The sequence below is a fragment of the Schistocerca nitens genome, chromosome 5 (genome assembly GCF_023898315.1).
Source record: "Schistocerca nitens isolate TAMUIC-IGC-003100 chromosome 5, iqSchNite1.1, whole genome shotgun sequence".
Lineage (NCBI taxonomy): Eukaryota > Metazoa > Arthropoda > Insecta > Orthoptera > Acrididae > Schistocerca > Schistocerca nitens.
Genome location: NC_064618.1, coordinates 569485037 through 569510874, shown reverse-complemented (window position 1 = coordinate 569510874; position 25838 = coordinate 569485037). Strand labels below are relative to the sequence as shown.

Sequence of the window (25838 nt, the reverse complement as noted above, 5' to 3'; positions counted from 1 at the left end):
GCATTTATTGGCTGGGATATCCCCTTGGGGGTTCGGCCGCCGTATTGCAAGTCTTTTTAGTTGGCGACACTTCGGTGACTCGTGTCTCAATGATAACGATGATGAATGACACACAATAAAGAGTCCCCTGCCGGGAATCGAACCCGCGCCCCCTTGCGTGACAGGCAGTAACACTACTGCTGTGCAATGGAGGTGGACAATTCCATGGTAGAAATGTGTTAACCACTCTGCACTCTTCCGTGTCTTAGCACACTTCACATACTTGAATGACATCGGTGATACAATGTTTACTGATGTCTCTATTATTCCTGCATCTTTTGTGTGCACTACAAATGCAAAATCTTTAAATATGAACTGTCTACGCTCACCATCATAGAAACTCTGAGAGTCTGCAATGATGTTCACGCCTTGAGATGCCATTCTGACATGCTCTAGGTATGGTGTAGCACCTGTTCTTTTATACAGTTCTTTGCACAACACCAGTGAGTGGGTGGGTAGTAGTTGATCACAGGTCATGTAGAACTAGACTGTACTCGGCAGTGTGTTCTGGGAAATTTGTCGAAGATTCAAATTCAGTTCGCACTTCTATAGGTCCTGACTTAATTATTTTGTTCTGTTTCGAGCAGTCTATTACGATGATCGGTTAAAGATCCTTGAACTTCCATGGACTGAGTAGACACCCTTCTCCTTCTTCTTCAGCAATTTCATAGTAAGAAGCACGAAACCTTGCATACATGTCATATGCTAGACGGTGCACATTTCCATTCAACTGCAGGTGTAAAATGTGATATGAGTAGATTTCTCAATTCAGGTAGACTTTGGTATTAGTTAATTTGCAGTTGTCGAACATGGTGGAATCATTTGCTATATTCCCTCTTCTATCTGTCTGAAACGCAAGTATGATGAATCTAGATGTCTCTAGCTGCGAAGAGGTTTTAATAGCCCATGTTTGTCAACTCGCAGTCGTTAACACTGGGTACTCCAAAACCTCCCACGAGCGAAATGTACCGGAATTCAGGACTTTTATAAGCTACAAACGCTTCTAGTTTGATACCCTTATGTGAGGCGTTTTCCATATTATCTTGATGATTGAGATCAAATTCTCCTCTTGAGCTCCTTGAATGTATGATTTATTATCCGTCACACTCTGTACCACAATGGGTTCCTGTTTAGCGGTCATAGTAATCTGCCTCATGTCCTCAAAGTAGCCCATAAGCATTTTTAGAGGTACGCACGCAGTAAATCGCTTGTAATCTGCTACTGTTCTGTCCTCCAGATCGTCTATGAACCATCCTGCATTTTCTAAACTATGCAAATCTGCGGGTGATGCAGAGACGTACGTTTTAAGGGTTGATGTTATGACGACATCGCATGAACAGTGGATCACAGACCCACAGAGTTCATAGCGTTTCTCTTGGAACAGGAATGCTAAAGATTTACGTGTCACCTAGGATCCCTCTGTGTCGCTGCCGTCATTTTCTTGAATGACCCGTCTATATATATGAAACTCTTGCAAGGAAGAGTCAGTGTGTCTTGGTACTGGATGATAATCCTAATTTCATCGTTCTTGTTGAATGTGGTTGAAGCGTAAGGTTGATGAGAGAAGTATTCCTGACGTATAATTCTCTCATCATATCCTACTGGACTGGTTATATTGAGTCCAACTGATTTAAGAAACTCGTAGTTTGCACATTTTATCACTTTGCGGTTCGGTAGCGAAGTGACGGACTGTGGATTGCGTACACTGGTTTTATACCGTACGCCCATTCTGCCTCAGATGTAATCGTACAGTGATCTCCTCACCATGAAAGCCAATAATTTGACTATTCTGGTCCACAATACGCAGCTCCAAGTAGTCCAATGTGTGAGCTGTCACTGGAAGGTATATTGCATTGGCAGCGTGTCACCAATCTTCTTGAATGACCCGTCTATATATATATATGAAACTCTTGCAAGGAAGAGTCAGTGTGTCTTGGTACTGGATGATAATCCTAATTTCATCGTTCTTGTTGAATGTGGTTGAAGCGTAAGGTTGATGAGAGAAGTATTCCTGACGTATAATTCTCTCATCATATCCTACTGGACTGGTTATATTGAGTCCAACTGATTTAAGAAACTCGTAGTTTGCACATTTTATCACTTTGCGGTTCGGTAGCGAAGTGACGGACTGTGGATTGCGTACACTGGTTTTATACCGTACGCCCATTCTGCCTCAGATGTAATCGTACAGTGATCTCCTCACCATGAAAGCCAATAATTTGACTATTCTGGTCCACAATACGCAGCTCCAAGTAGTCCAATGTGTGAGCTGTCACTGGAAGGTATATTGCATTGGCAGCGTGTCACCAATCTTATACCCCGTTGCAACTGAGGGGAAGAATCCATAAATAGTGTGAATGAGACTGTCGTTGAGATAGGAGTTCGTTGTAATGTTACACTCGACTCAGATTGTGCTGACGGGCAGTACGTCCAGAGTCCGATCTGACCTGGGAAATTTACTAGGATCCTTCTACAAAACCTGTCCTTTTGTGAAACCCAGTAGGCGCTCTATTGAACCTCTCTGGTTATAGTCAGTCGTTGCATTTACAGTCATTATTTCACATTTAAGTGTACTGATGTTTGCACATAGCACAATACCTTTTCCAGCCTGTTTTAAGACTTCGTTCAAATCGTCGATATCGTATGTACCCGGTTCAAGTTCGACCATGTCTTTTTCACCATTAGTATCCAGATAAAAGTTGTTGTTAGTCTCGGTGATATTTGGGATGCAGTTGTACGTCTCGAGTTCAACCAATGCAATACTCAATTCATCAATGCTTAAATCAATTGGCGGGAAGTAATTTGCACATAATACAGAGGATCCTTATTTCAACGTCAAAGGGTACGACATTGCATCTGAACCTCAACTGTTGCGGGAATGTTTAAAGCTCCTCCTTTTACTCCTATAGTCTGCTTCTTTGTAGACGTCAAGAGAAACATGATGCATAGATGCCTGCAGAGGTGTGTATTAAAGTCCTGATAGCGCCGACAGTTGTATAACACATGTCTTCTGTGAGTGAAGTACCGTTGTAATTCTTCTGGTGGTTGCATGTCACCAAATGAGTCGAAATAGTAAACGGTATCAGCATTTTTCATAACATATGACCCCCAGTGTGCACCGGGGCATCCAACAACATTTAAATTCACAATACCACAATCCCGCATAAACACACCTCGGAATCTTGAAAAATTGAATTTATTTCTAATAAACTTAAGAAGATCAGAATTTGTGAGTGGTGGATCTGGTAGGACCCCTAATGTGCATTTTTTTATGATTAGACCAAGCCCGTTCCTGTACGGTTTCAAGTACAGTCCTTTTCCGATGGCTGAGGCTTGCATCATGCGGTTATGTCTTCTAACAGCGCTTGGGAGTTTTGAGCGTTCTTGACCGACCGAGCAATAGGTGCAGTATCACCAGCATGGGACGCTACCGCCGAGAGCGCGGAGAGAGCTGGGATGAGAAATGGAAGGAAACCACCAGTTATCTTGGGTATCGGTAGAACTCGAGGTGCTTTAACCGATCCTCTTCTTCTTCTTCCCGCACCTTTCTGCTGCAGTACGTTTGTAGCCTCATACGTCGCTGTCACGATACAGTTCTCCAAACAGATCTGCTTTCCGCCCTTCTCCTTCTTCTTCTTTAGTGCACAACGTGCAGCATTCGAAACTCACTTGAAATTCAACACTCCTAAACCCAACTTAATTTTTCCACGCATGGTTTTATCAACTGCAAATGCTGCGATGGGCTGACCTATACCAATATACTTTCTTTTCCGTATCGCCTTAGCCTCATCAGCTAAAATCCTATCTGCAATGTGACGTCTTGAGAGATCTTTATTTGCAGCATATGGAATGTCATATTCCATACATGTTTCGTCGACCAGATTAACCCCCTTATCACCTAGTGCCTAGCGTTTCTGAAGCTTTGTTCCTAGTCCACAGTAGTTACACCCCGGAATGTGTAATTCCGCTGACAGTTTGTCTAGAATACCACCACCTCCTCTTATGCGTCCCCTAGCAGGCATGTTACGCTACTGCGGTGGTTGTGGACTATGCGCCCCCATTATATAGCAAATCGTTAGCATCAATCCTACCGTTATGTGCTGCAGGAAAACCAAGGCATTTGACCTTCGCTTTATTTCCCCGACGTCTTATGACTCTCTCCACGAGAAACACATCCAGTTCTGAGTTTCTCTGCAATTGCTCGATGTAGAAGCAGCCTGCAATCTCTTCGCCTTTACTGTTCTTCAATATATAAGTTGTAGGATTCGTTCTTTGCACTTTTGGAACTGTAAATATCTCTGTTGACCAGTTCGGTATGTATGATTTCTCAAATGCTATCTTACGTTTTGAGATACGTACCAAATCACCTACATTACATTTGTGTCTGAGTGAATCCACCATTTTAGTGAGATAGTAGGCAGTATCCATGAGTCCATTATCACGAACGTCGATTGGTCTAACTTTTATTGTGCTACGTTTGTTTAAATTATACGGAGCGATTATTTCTGGGAGGATATCGGTCCATTTTTATGAGCCGCGAAGGTTAAAACGCATCCACATTCGACCTTTTATTGTTCTGTTCAGACGCTCCACTATACTTGCCTTCAGGTGAGTAAATGTCAAGCAGTGATGTATTCCGTACCTCTGCGTCACGGTGTTGAAACACATATTGCAAAACTCTCCACCGTGATCGGTTTGGAGGTTGCCCGGGCATCGATTCGTCCCTGTCCGTAGCAACTCTCAAACACATTCGCGACATTCCTACCCGTTTTTGTTGTAAAAGGTAGTGCCCAGGCAAATGTAGAGGATGCATCAATAACCATTAAAATATATGTGAATCCATTATTCTCATGTGAATATTTCCTCATACAACATGAAACATTTAACCATAACTTGCGTACGAGGGTATGTTTTGTGTGCTGGTTTGTGCAGTTCCCCAACTAGTGTCTCCATACTTATTCGGTGATACATCTCTCTCTAAGCTCAGAGATTACTGAAACAGCCTCATTCGAATGAGCTGTATTACCTGCAGCAGCTGACACCATGAGCACCCGTAGACGATCTTACCTGCAGCAGCTGACACCATGAGCACCCGTAGACGATCTATTACGTCGTTGGGGTCATCATAATATATATCCCTCGGGATTCGACTGTTCACTGCTTTATGCTCAATGACAATATCATCGGCGCTGCTGCTGTTGTTTTCGCCTTCAAGTATTGGTTTTATAATGGTTTTATATTTCTTGTTGCTCAGACTTTATGCTATCTTACATACATCAGTCAAATGCAGTATTTCACTATACATTTTGCTATCATTAATTGAATAATTTATAGGTTTTTTGGTAGGTCTTAGGAAAATAACGTTCATTAAGTCAAGTATTCTCTCAAATTGCCCATCACTAATCTGTATTGTATCATCAGTTACATTTACAGGTTTCATGGCTAACATGTACAGTCTCCCCCTGCTATCGCTGAATGTTCTACTTATATGACTAGGAGCGTGCCGGATAATGAATTCGTTAATGGTAACACCATCGTTATCGTATGGTTTTGTTTTTGCTGAGAGCTGCCTGGGAGATTCAGTAACAGGCTTAAAGGTCTCTCTGAGTGTTTGCTGTCGATCCATATGCCCTAACCTTAGCAACCGTAATTTCTCTCGAACCGCTTACCGTGCTTGAATGACTTTCTGCTTCGTTGACGTCTTAGTGTATACCAATCAGACGTCTCCGTAGCGTCAGGCTTTATATATCTGCTATTCTGCTTTCTAATACTACGCGCCTGCTCCTCCTCCTCAACAACAAGGAGACATTGGGAAATTCCATCAGGACAATGCGACACCCCACACTCCCACAATTGCTACAGAGTGGCTCCAGGAACACTCTTCTGAGTTGAATAACTTCCGCTAGCCACTAAACTCCCCAGACATGAACATTATTGAGTATATCTGGTATGTCTTGCAACGTGCTGCTCAGAAGAGATCTCCACCCCCTCGTACTCGTACGGATTTACGAACAGCCCTGCAGGATTCATGGTATCGATTCCCTCCGGCACTACTTCAGAGATTAGTTGAGTCCATGCCACTTCTGCGTGGTCTCAGGGGCCCTACAGGATGTTAGACAGGTGTACCAGTTTCTTTGGCTCTTCAGTATATATTTTCGAAGTAAGTGATTGTGCAAATTCTCAAGATCTTTTTCTGCTGAAAACCACGCGGCTCTCAGCCGAATGAATTGCTGAACATTACATTATTTCAACTCTAAATTAATGTTAATGTTACGTATTGAAAGGTTTGCTTGAAGTACTGCATACACTGTACTTATACTACGTAAAGCCTGTCGTGTCGCGTAGATCTCTTCACCTTGACAATCCCGTTTGTCATTGAAGCACATTTTCCTTTCCGAAGCATGATAAATGACTATATGCCTTTCTCTTTCATTTCATTCTTCAGTCGTTGTTGGTCTTGTCCTTTCAGGATCTTTTTTCCGGCCGCAGCGATGTATAGATACTGCAGCATATGTCACTGGAGTTTAGAACTGAAGTGTTCACTGTACTGTCCATCCCAGAGCAAAGACGAATGCGCATCATCACTCTTTATTTCAACTGGTGCTTGTTTATAAGAGTTTTTCAGTTAAAATAGTTGCTGGTGAGTTGATTAGCGAGAGAAGATGAAAACTGTTATGGAAGGTATTTGGTCCGTCAGACTTCGTTTCCGTAAGGTATTAACTTCTGGTGGACCTAGTAACGTGTCCATGATTGTATGCAGATTGTTTTTTTTCATTTTTATAAGGTTACAGCTTTTCAGATACGTCCTCAGTTATCCATTTCGATTGGTTAGAAGGCAATAATATTGATTTCTTTTGGGCTTTTTTTTTATATGTGCGTTTCTTGACGTTAGATCGACTAGTCAGAAGTGAACCGTGGCACTCTTGAGATTGCTTCAGTGTTTGTAGTTTTCTTTGTTTGATATCTCGAGCTAGCTTCGAGTGTCTGCTTACTAAAGGAACTCTGGCGCAGGTAGTTAAAAGGCCGAGCGCGATTGCACTAAGTGAGGTAGTGAGACCAGCGCCTTAGCGCCTTGGAGGGACACACTGAGTGCAGGGGAAAGGAGTGAGCGAGGAGCAGCCGGAGAGTGAACCCACTTTCCTGCCGAGAGTACACGAGGAGCCGCCCAGCGGACCGGCACTACGCCGCGGGTCTGTGTGATATGTGGCGTCGTTGTGCTCTGCAAGGCGGAACGAAGTACCCAGTATCTCTGACGCCGCACTCGGCGTCTCTTATCTTGGATTAGTTCGAAGAGTGGATTGCGGTTCTCGGCAGATCTAATTGCTGTTTGTTCCCCATTGAAGGATACACAGCGGGCAGTCTGGAGCCGCGTGACCGCTACGGTCGCAGGTTCGAATCCTGCCTCGATCATGGCTGTGTGTGATGTCCTTACGTTAGTTAGGTTTAAGTAGTTCTAAGTTCTAGGGTACTGATGACCACAGCAGTTAAGTCCCATAGTGCTCAGAGCCATTTTACACAGCGGGTCCAGCTTGTCTGAGAAGCTACTGTCGAAGTGCGTGGAACGCGGCCGGCTTTGGACGGGCCTCTAAGTGTGCTGATGTCTATGAGAGTGGAATTATTGAACTAACGGCGAAGGACGAAGCGGAAGTCTAATTACTGGTAAGCGCTTACTCTATTTGAAACACACGCGTTGTAGTAAACCGGTGTGATGATCACCATCCTGGTTATTAGAGATAGAATTGGTTTTTAGTTATGTCCTTATTTCGGTGTTCACTCAGTAACGCGACGGAAAGACAGTTAATTAATTTTAAAGAGGGCAGCGCACCAAGTGATTGAGGTGCTGCTTAGCAACATTTAAATTTGCCAGTTGTTACCGCTGTTCCATTATGCAGATTAACCTGATTTACTGTGGCTAGTAAACTATGGTGTCAGCCATCTGTTTCTGATGGCCAGCCGGAGTGGCCGAGCGGTTCTAGGCGCTTCAGTCTGGAACCGCGCGACCGCTACGGTCGCAGGTTCGAATCCTGCCTCGGGCATGGATGTATGTGATGTCCTTAGGTTAGTTAGGTTTGAATAGTTCTAAGTTCTAGGGGACTGATGACCTCCGATGTTAAATCCCATAGTGCTCAGAGCCATTTGAACGATTTGTTTCTGATGACGTGTTGTTTCTAATTGCTATAGCTATACGGCGCAACTGTTGATTGAAACACTGGTACGGCACATGTTTGTTCTGTCGATTACTTTATTATTGCACTTAATTCTAATTCTGGGCTGTTTTTCTTTCTGCTATATATAAAAAAATTGTGTTGTGACTGACTAACTGACTGCCTCATAATCGCCGAGCACAAAGCCCAAGGGACAGAAACTTGAAATTCGGAGAAGTTGTGGGTCTTATGCTGGAGGTGTCGTTTAAGAAGAGCTTTCTCGAAATTTCAGCCCAAAGGAGGTGAAATAGAGAATGAAGGGAATTTTTTGATAAATGTCGCTATTGAGGCAATTTTGAAGTTAGATCTACGAATATTGGTATTTGGTTTCTCGGTCGTAAATAAATATGTGTTTCAGTATATTTGGAAATGTAAATCTTCGAGGGTGAACTAGTGGGTGAAAGCCTTTTTGCAAATATATCGTTATTAATGAACCAATGAAGTATTTTTAAAGCTAGATCTATCAACACTGTTATTTCACTTCGCCTTTACAGATCAAAAAAATACATTTTTCAGTGTTTTTGGACAGTGAAGCCCGAAGGGGCGAAATAGGGGTGAAAAGGATTATGAAAATATTTCATTGCGAAAGTATTTTAATGCTAAATCTTTGAAAATTGGTGTTTGGTTTCTCGGTTAGAGATGGAAAAAATACATGTTTCACTGTTCTTGGAAATTCAACACCTAAGCCGGAGAAACAGGGTCAAACTGATTTACTGACTCATTACCGCCCAGCCCAAACCACCAGGATGGAAACTTCTTGAAGTTAGGAGAGGGTGACGCTCTTACACTGTAAACATCATTTAAGAAGGGAATCTCCAAGATTCCACTCCTAAGGGGGTGAAATACGGATGACAGACTCTTTAAAAGTATGTCACTATTAAGGGAATGTTTGAAGGTAGAACTACGAAAACTGATATTTGGTTTCTCAGTCAGAAAAAAAATACGTGTTTCAGCATTTTTTGCAAATTCAGCCACTAAGGAAGGCAAAATAGAGAGTGAAAGTCTTTTTTTTTAATTAAATAGCTACTAAAGAACTACTATAGGACTTTTGAGGCTCTATCTATCAAAACTGGTGTCTCACTTCTTGGCTTGAAATAGAAAGAATATGTGTTTCAGTGTTTCTGGAAATTCTCTCCCTAAGGGAGTGCAATAGGAGATGGAAATTTCATTGCATTACCTAAAAATTTCAAGCTAAATTTATTACTATTGATATTTCACTTCTCGGTTAGATATATAGAAATATGTGTTGAAAGCCGTTATGGAAGTATCACCACAAGAAAGGCCACGATTAACAGAAACTTTGGACTGCAGCTACCACAATGGCTTTTTGGTGAGAAGTACATTGGGAAAATACCGTACTTATATGGCTTTAATTAGTGTGAAAGCATAGAGAGTGTTGCAATTTGTAAACAACTTAAGAATTCGATTAAATAAAAAAAATCTCTGTAGGCCATACAGTCCACGCGAGTGAAGCAGCGGACGCTAAGCTAGTTAATTAATAAACATATTTGGTGACTTAAACTCTTCGTTTTAAATGAAATGAAATAAAAATGAGGTAATTATGCCAGTCGCTGGTGGTATTAAGTTTTAAAAGGGTACATGCTCACTCAGTTTACCGGGTTATCGTCAATGCTTAAAAGCTTTTATTAGGGTGGGAACTTTAATAGTGGCAACTATTTATTTACAGCTCGTACAAAACAGATACGTGTTTCAAAGTTTTACTGACCTTCAGAGTAGTCACCAGCACAGTGTACAACCCGTTGCCAGCGATGTGCAACTCATAGGATACTCTTAGCAGTACCAGTTGTGTTGACAGTTCGAGCGACGCGGCCTATTGCCTGACGAATTTGTAGGAGTACTGAAGCGAATGCCGTGAAGTGTTTCCATCAGTTTAGAAATCGAGTTGAACTCAGGAGGGCTTAAGTCAGGGGAGTGCAGTAGGTGGTATAGCAATTAGCAGCCCCATCAGTCAAACAAATCACTAACAGCTTGCATTGCACTTGCTTGAGCACTGTCCTGCGAAATGGTGGTCAGGTCCTGCAGGAAGTGTCATGACTTCTGTCTCTATGCTGTTCGTTTTTGGAACACAACCTACGACCAGCTTAGAGACAGAAGTGATGACACTTTCTGCAGGACCTGACCATAATTTTGTAGGACAATGCTCGAGCAAGTACAATGCAAGCTGTTACTGATTTGTTTGAGTGATGGGGCTGCTAGTTGCTATACCACCTACTCCATTCCCCTGACCTAAGCCCTCGTGCCGCGTGGGGGAGCCGCGCGCTGTAGGGCGCCTTGCCACGGTTCGCACGGCTCTCCCCGTCGGAGGTTCGAGCCCTCCCTTGGGCACTGGTGTGTGTTGTCCTTCTGTAAGTTAGTTTAAGGTAGATTAAGTAGTGTGTAAACCTAGGGACCGATGACCTCAGCATTTTGGTCCCACAGAAACTTACCGCAAAAAAGAAAAAGCCCTCGTGAGTTCAACTCGATTTCTAATCTGAAGGAAACACTTCGCTTCAGAACTGCTACAAATTCGTCGGGCAATAGATCGCGCCAGTCGAACTGTCAATACAACTGGAATTGCTAAGAGTTCCATCGCTGGCAACGAGTTATACACAATGCTGGTGATTACTTTGAAGGTCAATAACACTTTGAAACATGTATCTATTTTATACGAGCTGTAATTAACAGTTGCCACTATTAAAGTTCCAACTCTCGTATGTTGCAGGAGCCGATGCTATGTGGTAAAACGTGTATGTAGTATTAAATTGATATGAGGCCCAACTGGCAGCCACGTAGGTGGAGTGTAGCCGCACAAGCGATGTGAATAGGTGGTTTAATCTAGAGTTAGTGCTGCCATGTAGAGGGCCCGCTTTTGGATATGACGTGCCCTACTTCCACTTACCGTCAAACTGGTTGGCCTAGCTTTAAGGTTTTGTTGCTTATCTTTCACGTGATTTTATTCTTTTACATTTTGATACGTATTTCTGATTTTTTTAAAAAATTATTATAATGGTTTACTTAAGGAATTGTAAAGTTACGAGAACTTTTGATGTTGTCATTTAAATTTGTAAAGGTTGACCCAAGCGTCCAGATTTTGAAACTTCCTGGCAGATTAAAACTGTCTGCCGGACAGAGACCCGGATTCGGGACCTTTGCCTTTCGCGGACAAGTGCTTTACTATCCGAGCTACCCAAGCACGACTCACGGCCAATTGGAAGGTAGGAGACGAGATACTGGCAGAAGTAAAGCTGTGGGGATGGGGCGTGTGTCGTGCTTGGGTAGCTCAGATGCTAGAGCACTTGCCCGTGAAAGGCAAAGGTCCCAAGTTCGAGTCTCGGTCCGGAACACAGTTTTAATCTGCCAGGAAGTTTCATGTCAGCGCACACCCCGCTGCAGAGTGAAAATTTCTTTCTGTCCTGATTTTGTAATAAAGGTGAATGAATGCATTGCCTGAATTACAAGAGACTTCATGAAGTTTTGATACTGAAATTCATGGTCTTTGGTTTTTGGTACAATAAATAAGCTATTTTAAGTTAGTAACTAAACAGTTCTGGTCTCATCACCTGTACTACTCAATAAGGGTATAAACGTCCGTTTGGTCCAAACTGATCATAATTTGTGTATTTGAAAGTTTGTTAAAATGTATCCTGAATATAGGGTACTAACAAGGGAACCTCCCCATCGCACCCCCCCTCAGACTTAGTTATAAGTTGGCACAGTGGATAGGCCTTGAAGAACGGAGCACAGATCAATCGAGAAAACAGGAAGAAGTTGTGTGGAACTATGAAAAAAATAAGAAAAATATACAAACTGAGTAGTCCATGCGCAAGATAGGCAACATCAAGGATACTGTGAGCTCAGAAGCGCCGTGGTCCCGTGGTTAGCGTAAGCAGCTGCGGGACGAGAGGTCCTTGCTTCAAGTCTTCCCTAGAGTGAAAAGTTTAATTTTTCATTTTCAGATAATTATTATCTGTCCGTCCGTTATGTTTACATCACTTTTTTAGGAGCGATTATCACATCCACAAGAAAACCTAAATCGGGCAAGGTAGAAGAATCTTTTTACCCATTCGCCAAGTGTACAAGTTAGGTGGGTCGACAACATATTCCTGTCATGTGACGCACATGCCGTCACCAGTGTCGTATAGAATATATCAGACGTGTTTTCCTGTGGAGGAATCGGTTGACCTATGACCTTGCGATCAAATGTTTTCAATTCCCAATGGAGAGGCACGTCCTTTCGTCTACTAATCGCACAGTTTTGCGGTGCGGTCGCAAAACACAGACACTAAACTTATCACAGTGAACAGAGACGTCAATGAACGAACGGACAGATCATAACTTTGCGAAAATAAACAAAAGTAAACTTCTCACTCGACGGAAGACTTGAACCAAGGACCTCTCGTTCCGCAGCTGCTCACGCTAGCCACGGGACCACGGCACTCCTGAGCTCACGCTATCCTTGATGTTGCCTACCTTGCGCATGGACTACTCAGTTTGTATATTTTTCTTATTTTTTTCATAGTTCCACACAACTTCTTCCTGTTTTCTCGATTGATCTGTGTTCCGTTTTTCAAGGCCTATGCACTGTGCCAACTTATAACTAAATCTGAGGGCGGTGCGATTGGGTGGTTCCCTTGTAAGAAGGTACATCTCAACAGTCAGATTTCTAATAGACCGTTGCATAACATTTAGAGTGAGTAACGTGTAATTCAGATTCATTATGGACTGTGTAGTGATTACAAGCAAAGATCATCAGAGTGAATGTCCAAATGTACTCCGCGCTGAGGGTAATGCACGTTACTACCTGTTTAAGTGGAGTGCAAGCACGGCGCGAGTAGATCTACTCACAGAGGGGTGTGGGGTGCGACCAGACGCCGGTCTCGGTGCAGACGAGGCTGGCCTCGCCGATCAGCTGGTGGCGGTCGTCGCAGAGGAACTGCACGGCCGAGCCCACGCGGTAGCGCTCCTCGCCGGCCACGATGCGGCCGTGCAGCGGCGCCGGCGGTGGCGGACACAGCACGGCTGCGGCAGACAAGACGAGCCAAGTCGCGCTGAGTGCTTACTGGCCAGCGTCCTGGAGGGACGCAGGAGATCTGTGGACTACTGCCGTACTAGTTCTCGATACGTCTGGAGACGAGAGCTGCTTTTTATTACACAGGAGTATTATACAGGGTGGCCCATTGATCGTGACCGGGCCAAATATCTCACGAAATAAGCGTCAAACGAAAAAACTACAAAGAACGAAACTTGTCTATCTTCAAGGGGGAAACCAGATGGCGCTATCGTTGGCCCGCTAGATGGCGCTGCCATACGTCAAACGGATATGAACTGCGTTTTTTTAAAACTAGGAACCCCATTTTTTATTACATATTCGTGTAGTACGTAAAGAAATATGAATGTTTTAGTTGGACCACTTTCTTCGCTTTGTGTTAGATAGCGCTGTAATAGTCACAAACATATGGCTCACAATTTTAGACTAACAGTAGGTAACAGGTAGGTTTTTAAAGTAAAATACGGAACGTAGGTACGTTTGAACATTTTATTTCGGTTGTTCCAGTGTGATACATGTACCTTTGTGAAATTATCATTCCTGAAAACGCATGCAATGGACGCTCAAAATGATGTCCGTCAACCTCAGAGCATTTGGCAATAAGTGTAATGACACTCCTCTCAACAGCGAGTAGTCCGCCTTCCGTAAGGTTCGCACATGCATTGACAATGCGCTGACGCGTGTTGTCAGGCGTTGTCAGACGATCACGATAGCAAATATACTTCAACTTTCCCCACAGAGAGAAATCCGGGGACATCAGGTCCGGTGAACGTGCGGGCCATGGTATGGTGCTTCGAAGACCAGTCCACCTGTCATGAAATGTGCTATTCAATACCGCTTCAACCACACGCGAGCTATGTTCCGGACCTCCATCATGTTGGAAGTACATCGCCATTCTGTCATGCAGTAAAACATCGTGTAGTAACATCGGTAGAACATTACGTAGGAAACCAGCATACATTGCACCATTTAGATTGCCATCGATAAAATGGGGTCCAATTATTCTTCCTCCCATAATGCCGAACCATACATTAACCCGCCAAGGTCGCTGATGTTCCGCTTGTCGCAGTTACTGTGGATTTTCCGTTGCACAATTGCACAATAGTGCATATTATGCCTGTTTACGTTACCACTGTTGGTGAATAACGCTTCGTCGCTAAATAGAACGCGTGCAAAAATCTGTCATCGTCCCGTAATTTCTCTTGTGTCAGTGCAAAACTGTACACGACGTTCAAAGTCGTCGCCATGCAATTCCTGGTGCATAGAAATATGGTACGGGTGCAATCGATGTTGATGTAGCATTCTCAACACCGACGTTTTTGAGATTCCCGATTATCGCACAATTTGTTTGCTACTGATGTGCGGATTAGCCTCGACAGTAGCTAAAACATCTACTTGGTCATCGTCATATGCTGCAGGTCGTGGTTGACGTTTCACATGTGGCTGAACACTTCCTGTTTCCTTAAATAACGTAACTATCAGGCGAACGGTCCGGATACTTGGATGATGTCGTCCAGGGTACCGAAAAGCATACATAACACACGCCCGTTGGGTATTTTGATCACAATAGCCATACATCAACACGACATAGACCTTTTCCGCAATTGGTAAACGGTCCATTTTAACACGGGTAATGTATCACGAAGCAAATACCGTCCGCACTGGCGGAATGTTACGTGATACCACGTACTTATATGTTTGTGACTATTACAGCGACATCTATCACAAAACGAAAAAAGTGGTCCAACTAAAACATTCATATTTCTTTACGCACTACACGAATAAGTAATAAAAAATGGGGGTTCCTATTTAAAAAAAAACGCAGTTGATATTCGTTTGACCTATGGCAGCGCCATCTAGCGGGCCAACCATACCGCCATTTGGTTTCCCCCTTCAAGCTAGACGAGTTTCGTTCTTTGTAGTTTTTTCGTTTGATGCTTATTCGTGAGATATGTTGCCCAGTCACTATCAGTGGACCGCCCTGTATACGTGACAGGACAGGACAGGCAAAAATGTAACAGGACATACAGAATGCACCACTGAACAATATGAGGTAGGCCATCTGCGGTCGGAGAAGCCAGCTTAAGGAGATATGGAAGTCAATTTGTCTACCGCTTTGCCTAGCATTACTGTTTTACAGCTTATTTACAACTAATAAGAATACAAGTTTACACCTAGTGTGCTGTTTATTTACATATACCTTTCTTATTTCCTGAAAGTAAACAACGAGGGTTAGTCTGATTGCTAGGAAGTCTACCTGGCCGTCTTAATGGTCACTTAACTTTGGTTCGTGCAAAGAGTTCTACATGAGTTGTTGGAGAACGAACCCTTGCCTTTCGTGAGAAGATGTGGATACAACATGCAAGGTGCACCGCCTCACTTAAGTGTGGATGTCCACAACTATTTTAATGCTGTATTTCCTGGCCGCTGGATTCGAAGGGGAGATTCTATTCCATGGCCTGCGAAGTAACCTGACCTGAATCCCCTTCATTATTTCCTATTGGGATATATAAAGTCACTTGTGTATGCGACCGCATTCGTTAAGGAAAAGGAATTAGTTGCCAGAATTGTAGCTGCCTGTGATGTGATTCCAAACACACCAGGCATATTCCCAAGGGTGCGTCAGAAACATGTTCGCGGATGTCAGGCTTGCATTGAGGCTGATCGCTGTCAGTTTCATCACATTTTGTGAGATATAATAAAAATGGTACGTTCATTGTGCCATTGATGGTATCTGTAGTTAATTGTAACTAATGTAAATCAACAAGTACACAGTAATGTGTAACATGGCTTATCCAGCCCTAAGCTACCTACCTCAAATCGTTCTGTGGGGCATCCTCTATGTCCTGTTAATTTTTTGCACCCTCTTACGTAAACACGCTGTACAGTAAACATGCGAAATTTCGTATGTGTGTGTGTGTGTATGTGTGTGTGTGTGTGTGTGTGTATTTTTGTGTTGACATGTTTGTTACTCCTTCAAGCTGAAACTGGTGCAGCGATCTGGAATGGAGACAGCTTATACATTGAATTAACACATAGGTCACCTTATATATACACTCCTGGAAATGGAAAAAAGAACACATTGACACCGGTGTGTCAGACCCACCATACTTGCTCCGGACACTGCGAGAGGGCTGTACAAGCAATGATCACACGCACGGCACAGCGGACACACCAGGAACCGCGGTGTTGGCCGTCGAATGGCGCTAGCTGCGCAGCATTTGTGCACCGCCGCCGTCAGTGTCAGCCAGTTTGCCGTGGCATACGGAGCTCCATCGCAGTCTTTAACACTGGTAGCATGCCGCGACAGCGTGGACGTGAACCGTATGTGCAGTTGACGGACTTTGAGCGAGGGCGTATAGTGGGCATGCGGGAGGCTGGGTGGACGTACCGCCGAATTGCTCAACACGTGGGGCGTGAGGTCTCCACAGTACATCGATGTTGTCGCCAGTGGTCGGCGGAAGGTGCACGTGCCCGTCGACCTGGGACCGGACCGCAGCGACGCACGGATGCACGCCAAGACCGTAGGATCCTACACAGTGCCGTAGGGGACCGCACCACCACTTCCCAGCAAATTAGGGACACTGTTGCTCCTGGGGTATCGGCGAGGACCATTCGCAACCGTCTCCATGAAGCTGGGCTACGGTCCCGCACACCGTTAGGCCGTCTTCCGCTCACGCCCCAACATCGTGCAGCCCGCCTCCAGTGGTGTCGCGACAGGCGTGAATGGAGGGGCGAATGGAGACGTGTCGTCTTCAGCGATGAGAGTCACTTCTGCCTTGGTGCCAATGATGGTCGTATGCGTGTTTGGCGCCGTGCAGGTGAGCGCCACAATCAGGACTGCATACGACCGAGGCACACAGGGCCAACACCCGGCATCATGGTGTGGGGAGCGATCTCCTACACTGGCCGTACACCACTGGTGATCGTCGAGGGGACACTGAATAGTGCACGGTACATCCAAACCGTCATCGAACCCATCGTTCTACCATTCCTAGACCGGCAAGGGAACTTGCTGTTCCAACAGGACAATGCACGTCCGCATGTATCCCGTGCCACCCAACGTGCTCTAGAAGGTGTAAGTCAACTACCCTGGCCAGCAAGATCTCCGGATCTGTCCCCCATTGAGCATGTTTGGGACTGGATGAAGCGTCGTCTCACGCGGTCTGCACGTCCAGCACGAACGCTGGTCCAACTGAGGCGCCAGGTGGAAATGGCATGGCAAGCCGTTCCACAGGACTACATCCAGCATCTCTACGATCGTCTCCATGGGAGAATAGCAGCCTGCATTGCTGCGAAAGGTGGATATACACTGTACTAGTGCCGACATTGTGCATGCTCTGTTGCCTGTGTCTATGTGCCTGTGGTTCTGTCAGTGTGATCATGTGATGTATCTGACCCCAGGAATGTGTCAATAAAGTTTCCCCTTCCTGGGACAATGAATTCACGGTGTTCTTATTTCAATTTCCAGGATTGTATCTATCTTTGAAGGGAGTGGGGGTGAAAAAGAAGGGTATCCCATGAGTCACGAAGACGCATACTTTATTCATACAGTATCAGAATAATATAGCACTTAGTAACTTGCAATGAACTTCACACATAACATCAAACCTTTAACAAACTTTTCCTCGTTGACAACACCGGTACAAAATGATGGAAGGAAAAACATCTATCGCTTACAATATTTTCGCTGTTTGTACACTAAAACGAGTGCATGAAGCATAACATTTTAATTAATTACTTCTGTGCGACGCCACACATTCTGCAGACAGCATTCACATGTATCAGTGAATGTACCAGCAAAATTATATCATTGTACGACGTATAGTTCAGGAGATATTACGTCGAGAACGTGAAACTGACTGAATAACTGCTTCATCATGTGTGACATTTCAGTTTACTACTCTTTACTACTAACTCTATTCAAATCACATTTCGCAGAAAGTAGACAAATATTCCACTTCATGTACCTGCAAAATTATATCGCTGTACGACACAAGGTTGAAGATACGACGTCATAAACAGTGAGTTGCGTGAGAAAGAAACTGCAGGCGAAATTCAATAGAGACACAGATGAAATATCTGTATTAATACGCATGAAATTCGTCAAATACGTGTGAAATATATTTGACATGTGCGGACGCAGGCAAATCCGTAGGTAAAAAGCTTATTCTAAAAGTTTCGAACGATGTCAATCAAATTTGATACTCATGCTAGCTACGACCTGGAAAGCAATACCGTGGGAATAAGAACCATCATCCTTCTGTTAGGATGGTGATGATAACTTAGAGAGATATGGGGGTAGAACGAGATGGACAGAGAAAAGAGGGAGGAGAAGATGGAGAGAGAACAGGAAAAAGAAGAGATAGAGAGAGAGAAGTGGAAGGAGAAGATTGAGTAACAGAAGACACCAATAAATACACGACCGGGAATGTTTTTTTTTTTTTTTTAAAGCTGTTTAATCGTACAGCACAGCTTCTTAGAACATATTTTATTTGCGGATTATAACACTCTGCGTGTACAAACACATTGAGCAAGCCGCCGTATCGTGTAGGGCGGAGGATACCCTCTGTCACTACTACTCATTTGCTTACCTATTCCACTTGCAATGAAACAAGGGAAAAAGAACCATTATATGCCTCCGTATGAGCTCTAAGTTCTCTTACCTCGACTTCGTAGTCCTAAAGAGAAATGTACGCTGGAGGTAGCCGAAACGTTCTGCAGCCAGCTGCAAATCCCTGTTCTCTCAACTTTCGTACTAGCGTCTCCCGTAAAGGACGTCGTCTTCCGTCCAGATTTCCACTTTCGCGTTCACGAACTATCTCCGTAGCACCCCTGTCATGATCGAAACTACCGGTAACAAACCTAGCAGCTCGCCTCTTATATGTAGCACTGTCTTCCTTTAATATGACGTGGTGGGGATCTCATAAACTTGAGTAGATTTCAGATTGGGTCGCACATGTGTTGTAGACGGTATCCTTCGTAAATGAGCTAGAGTTTCGTAGAATTCTTCCAGCAAACCGAAGTCGACCATTATCCTTCCGGACAACCGTCATTACGTGGTCGTTCTGCTTCATACCACTTCCCAACGTTACGCCTAGATATTTAAGTGACGTACTGTGTCAGGCAGCACACCACTAGCAATACTTTATTCGAACGTTACTAGGTTGTTTCTCCTACTCATCTGCATTAACTTACATTTTTCTAATTTTAGAGTAAGCTGCTGTTTGTCACAACTGAAGGAATTTCCGTCTAAGATACTCAACGACGCTGCTCTTCCGTATACCGCAGCATCATCCGCTAACAGTCAGAAATTTCTCCTCACCCTGTATGTCAGATCGTTTATCTTTACAGAGAACAAGAGAGGCCGTATATTACTACCCGCAGCCACACGGCACGATACCCTTATCTATGATGAACACTCACTGTCAAGGAAAACGTACTGGGTTCTATTACCTAAGACGTCTTCTATCCCTAATCTATCTGGAAACCTGTTCCGTATGCTCATACCGTCGTTAGCAATCTGGAGTGGCTCACAATTTCAAACTCTTTCCGCAGATGTAGGAATATGGACCACCACCAGCCCCCCTTCATCCATGATTTGCAGGACGTCGTGCGAGAAAAGGGCGTGCTGAGTTTCGTACGATCGATACTTATCAAATCAGTGGAAAGAGGCTTTTCTTTCTCAGAGGTATTCGTTATCTCCGAACTCAGAATGCGTTAAAGAGTTCTTTAGGTAACCGATGTTAAGAATATCAATCTCTAATTTTGCGTGTTCGTTTTTTTACCGTTCTATATAGGCCACACGCGCTTATTTCAGTCGATTGGGACTAGGCGCTGCGTGAGAGATTCACGATAAATGGGAGCTAACTGACTTGGGATACCATCCAGATCTGGCGACTTGTCTGTTACCATTTCGTCTAGTTGCTTCTCTACCCCTGGGAGGCCTATTTCTAAGTCCTCCGTAAGGGAGTGTGTCTGATTACCAATCTATGGTATAGTCTGTACGATGCTCCGGCATGAACGATTTTTTAAACGCGAAATTTAAAAATTCACTTTTCATACCAGTTTGTTCGACAAAAGACTGATCAAGACACCTCTAGCCCGCTTAACGATTTTTCTTAGAATCGGAATTTTCTTGGGTTCTCGGCAAGATCATCTGCTAACGTTTGAAGATGGAAGTTCCTTGTGATTCGCCTGTCGATCTTTTTGCAGACGCACGATTTTTTACTAGCTTTTGCCTGTCGACAACGCCACGTTCTTTTTTGACCCGAAAGTTCAAGAATGTCCACTTCCTTAGCATTTTGAGACTCTTGTAAAAATGAGGGTGGTTCACATTCACCCTTAATCCACTTATTCGTCACATACTTTTCACAGCACGATTTGTAATGGGCTTACTTTTGCTCTTAATTCCTCTACGTCACCGCGCGGGATTAGCCGAGCGGTCTATGACACTGCAGTCATGGACTGCGTGGCTGGTCCCGGCGGAGGTTCGAGTCCTCCCTCGGGCATGGGTGTGTGTGTTTGTCCTTTATAATTTAGGTTAAGTAGTGTGTAAGTTTAGGGACTGATGACCTTAGCAGTTAAGTCCCATAAGGTTTCACACTCTTTTTATTTTCCTGTACGTCCATCATATTGGAACTAAATGATGTCCATTCATTGACTAAGTAAGATGTTAACAATTGTTTTACCTGCTTTTTCCAGCATAAATGAGTAACCATCGTCACTGACACGACATCATGATACTGTTCATATGTATGTATGTATTTATTAAACGGGGGACCTAGAAACGATGGAGAAGCTACGTCCTGCTGTAGCCCTCAGTGGTTCACAACCTCACAACAGGCCACAGCACTCCACCCACCCCATCGCCACCTCACACCAAACCCACGGTTATTGTGCGATTCGGCCCCCAGTGGTCACCCCTGGAACTTCTCATACCAGCCGAGTGTAACTCCAAATGTTTGCATGGTAGAGTAATTATGGTGCACGCTTACGTGGAGACAGTGTTTCCGTAGCAATCGCCGACAGAGTGTGGCTCAGGCGGAATAAAGGGAACCATCTCGCATTCGCCGAGGTAGATGGGAAACCGCCTTAAAAACTATCCGCTGGCTGGCCGGCACATCGGACTTCGACATTAATCCGCCAGGTGGATTCGTGCCGGAGACCGACGCCCCTTCCCGCTCGGGAAGCAGTGCGTTAGACCCGGCGGCTAGCCGGGTGGGCTTACTGTAGATGTGGTCAGGTATCCAGAATGAGTTTGGAAGGTAGGAGACGAGGTACTGGCAGAAGTAAAGCTGTGAGTACCGGGCGTGAGTCGTGCTTCGGTAGCTCAGTTGGTAGAGCACTTGCCCGCGAAAGGCAAAGGTCCCGAGTTCGAGTCTCGGTCGGGCACACAGTTTTAATCTGCCAGGAAGTTTCGTGGTCAGGTATGTTTGTAAAATATTTCCATTAGGTATGGGCTGTTGGACTAACTTCTCAAAAACAGCCAAAACTGCAGCCAGCAATTTCTCCTGCTGCCTAATCTCCCGGCTCTAATCTTTGGTTTCACTGTATCCTTGCCCCGACTCAACCCTCACTCTCCAAACAACCACAACCTTCCTGTAGCTGCGCCCACTTTTTTAGTTATCAGAGATGTTGATCTATGAATGCAGAAGATGAAGTAGAGCGGTAGTCAAACACAAATACTGATTTCCAGATGCGAAAATTCATAGACGTCGTCAAGAGTTGTAGTCCCACTTCCCAGATCTGCATATTCCGGAACCTCCTTTAGCTTTCTAACATTATTACCAAAGGCGCCCCCGTCTACCCAAGCTAACCATATCTGAAATACCCAAAATATAACTATCACTTAACCCAAAAATGTTAAAACGTTTCCACTTGTCCTCAAAACAGCGCCAGTTTTCTTCTGAATAAATGCCAGTATCCGAAACCGCCACCCATAAATAACATATGCAACCTAGCCCAAGCTACGTCTCCTCTCACCAAACCCACCTTAAGGCTAAGCACAAATTGAGATGCGTACAGCGCGTGTGACGAGACAAGACACTACAAAGCTACGCGCACATTCTTCACGTGCCGCGTTGGTCCAGCGGATATTGACAGGTACACGTAGGTGCTTTGTACGCGTCAGTTGGCGACGCTCTGCACTGACAGAATCGAAGCGCGCTTATCCTGTAATCTTTCTCAAACAATTTTACAGAAACTATTCAGTAAAAGTATTAGATTATTCTTACTTGTAGTGTTATACTTCATCACCGTGGCGAAGTGCCCATCATCTCGCTTACGGTCATACATATTGTGATATACACATTTTAGTAAGTTACTGCGCAAAATTCGAAAACTTTGAAATGAAAAATTGGTGCCGCTATGATTTTGCGTTTGGTGCGTACTGTACCGTATGTTGTTTTGTAGTAAATGTAGCTGCCACACTGAATATTTCTTTAGACTTTGGAAGAGGTCTCTGTCTCCGATCTAGAATGAAATATTCTAATCTCGATGCATCGAAACGATGTTTTGGCAAATCATAGCACACAAGGAGGAGGGCATTTTGCCAATTCTTGAACTCACAGAACTTGCTTATCTACGGCGACGTATTAGAAGGTATACTTTATATTTTATTTGTTTCACTCCAATGACTGTAATTCTTTACGTTATCGGCAGGTAGTGAAACAAGAGTTCCCTTGTACGAAAATAAACACGAAATTTCTCCTCTTATTTTACTGAAAAGTGACACAGTGAGGTTTTCCGTAAGCTATTGAGGTCTCTGGTCGCCAATTACTTGTTTAATGAGAGACGCTGTTTAAAAATTCTCTCCCAATAGCTACTGCAAGATGAGTTTGTGCAAATTATACTGTGTTTTGGCAAAAGAAGTACAATCAAACGTGTCAACACGAGAAATGTGGCCTTTACTCCTAAATGGTGATGCTTCTTCGAATGATAAAACGTTAAAAATTCACACTAAACTAAATAGCTAATTCAGTTGGAATTTGGTTGAATCCAAGTAACCCATAGTATTTTGAAACTGAACGACTGGAATGGAAACTTACCAAAGGATTTTATTACTTTTCTTCATCTGAACAGTATTGAAACTATGACTAGCGTACCCTTCAGGCGGAATGACAGGCACATAGCAGGCGCTGGTCATTCACGTACGGCTTGCTGAACTAACAGTGTGTGATTCGCGAATAAAACACAGTTTTTTAACCGTCATTAAGGAACGAGAGTGGCAGGATGTTTATAGTGCGGACAACATGGATGACAAATTTAATGCTTTCCTTCACGCGTTTCTCGTATTCTTTGAAAGTTGTTTTTCATTAGAACGTTCTCAACAGGGTACTAGCAGTAAAATGCAGCGTGGGTGGCTGACTAGTGGGATAAGGGTATCAAGTAGAACAAAGCGGGAATTATCTCACAATGTTAGTAGTCACAATCGAGCTACAGTAGCCCATTAAAAACCGTATCGTAAGGTGCTTAAAAAGTTATTAAACAGGTAAAGAGTGTGTGGTATGCAAATAGAGTAACTAATTCACAGGATAAAATTAAAACCATATCGTCAGTCGTGAGGGAAGTATCTAGTAAGCAGCACAAAGTCGATGACATAAAATCAGTTCGTAGTAAAAATATTTCTGTTACTGATGTGTCAGGCATATGTACAGTATTTAACAATCACTTGCTGATCATTGCTGGTGAGTTAAATAAAAATTTAATTTTTACAGGGAATCTTATAATGTTTGAAATACTACTCTGTGATACTGACAAGGTGGAGAATGAGTCAGTAATTAAATCACTGAGGACTAAGAACTCTCTTGGATATGATGGAGTATCTAGCATAATAGTAAAATACTATGCTGCATATGTTAGCCTTGTACTTAGCCATTTTTGTAATTTTTCCTTTAAGAATGGTCAATATCCTGAACAAATAAAGTACTCAGTAGTAAAGTAGCATTATAAAAAGGGAGAAAGGGGTTTTATGTAGACAATTTTAGAGCTATTTCTATGCCATCAGTGTTTGTTAAAGTTACTGAAAAGGCTGTGTGTGTAAAGATAATTGATCTTTTATTTCACATAATTTGCTATCAGATGTACGTTCGGGCCCGCATCTCGTGGTCGTGCGGTAGTGTTCTCGCTTCCCACTCCCGGGTTCCCGGGTTCGATTCCCGGCGGGGTCAGGGATTTTCTCTGCCTCGTGATGGCTGGGTGTTGTGTGCTGTCCTTAGGTTAGTTAGGTTTAAGTAGTTCTAAGTTCTAGGGGACTTATGACCACAGCAGTTGAGTCCCATAGTGCTCAGAGCCATTTTTTGTACGTTCGGTTTTAGAAGTGGTTTGACGACTGAAAATACTATCATTTCTCTGTGAGGCACTGGATGAATTAAGCAAAAGGTTTTGACCGCTAGGCATCTTTTCTTAATTTAACCATGGCGTTTGAATGTGTTGGTCACCAAATATTGGTCCAGAAGTTGGATCATTATGGAATACAGGAGCAGCTCCCTTGAAAACTTAAGCTGATTCCTTTATTTAGTTGTTGACTGCGTTTACGTAAACTTATGGATTGTCTTTTTCGTTCAAAAACAATTTATTTTATCTGTTATTACTTTTATGTTGTAATTTCATGTACTGACACGTTCCACGACCTTGGAGATTTGCTCCTCAATTTAATCGCGCGGAGCTAGACGTGTAAAATGAAAAAGAACGTAAAAAATACTGAGAAAAGTAAACAGTTGATCTGTCGCACAATACTATGGTCAGTGTATGGTCAGCAGCTTTGAATAATCCTCGCGATAGAATGCGGAAGCTAGCCAGGTGTGCCATGTCCACGTCGTTCCTAAGACATTGTCATGAAAATAGATCCGCCTTTGTCAGCAATACATGTCAGCAAATTAAATATATGAAATCACCACACTCTTTGAGCCCACTCATACTTCCGGAATAATAGCGACCACGTCTTCATTTGTGTAGAATATTGTATAATTTATTTATTAAAGCTGACAGTGTGTATGCGAACACCTAAATGCTTTATCTCGTCACGACGAGCCAGTTGAAACATTGTTATTCGTGAGGGCTTCTCGATTGTTTCTAGCTTGCAGTGGAAATGTGATGTCACGTGTCTACATAGTATAATTTCTCTTATTAAAATTATATCCAAGTAATGACAATGAAACTGATGTACTTCATCTCTTGGAAGATTTTTACCTGGAGCACAAAGGAGTCATATATGTGGGAATTACCCCGTTTCGACTTTTTGCAACAGATCGTGGAGATACGCCAGCATAACAGGCAACAAGTAGATAACCTTGTTTTACTTTCTTGCCTTACTTCCTTATCCACTACACTCACAACGAATCGCCTCTCCCTTCTTACGATATGAGAACATTGTGTAGGCAGAAGACATAATCCCAGTGGATAATTGCTCATCAGCAATTGAACTTGAGTTGCTCTTGACAAACGAATAAAGAAAACAAAACTCTGTACAGATATGTGTAACTGAAAACTATTACGTACTAACGAAAAGAGTTGGAGCGCTTAAACGGAGAACAGCGAAACACTAC

General features: G+C 43.5%; 1 protein-coding gene across 1 annotated transcript in view; it reads right to left on the bottom strand.

Annotated features, from left to right (window-relative positions):
- LOC126260584 (locomotion-related protein Hikaru genki-like) overlaps nucleotides 1-25838 on the bottom strand; it is a 205797-nt gene that overhangs the window by 29020 nt on the left and 150939 nt on the right. The window contains exon 7 of the mRNA XM_049957920.1: nucleotides 13089-13262. Coding sequence (XP_049813877.1) covers nucleotides 13089-13262 — 174 coding nt within the window. The remainder of the gene's footprint in view (nucleotides 1-13088; nucleotides 13263-25838) is intronic.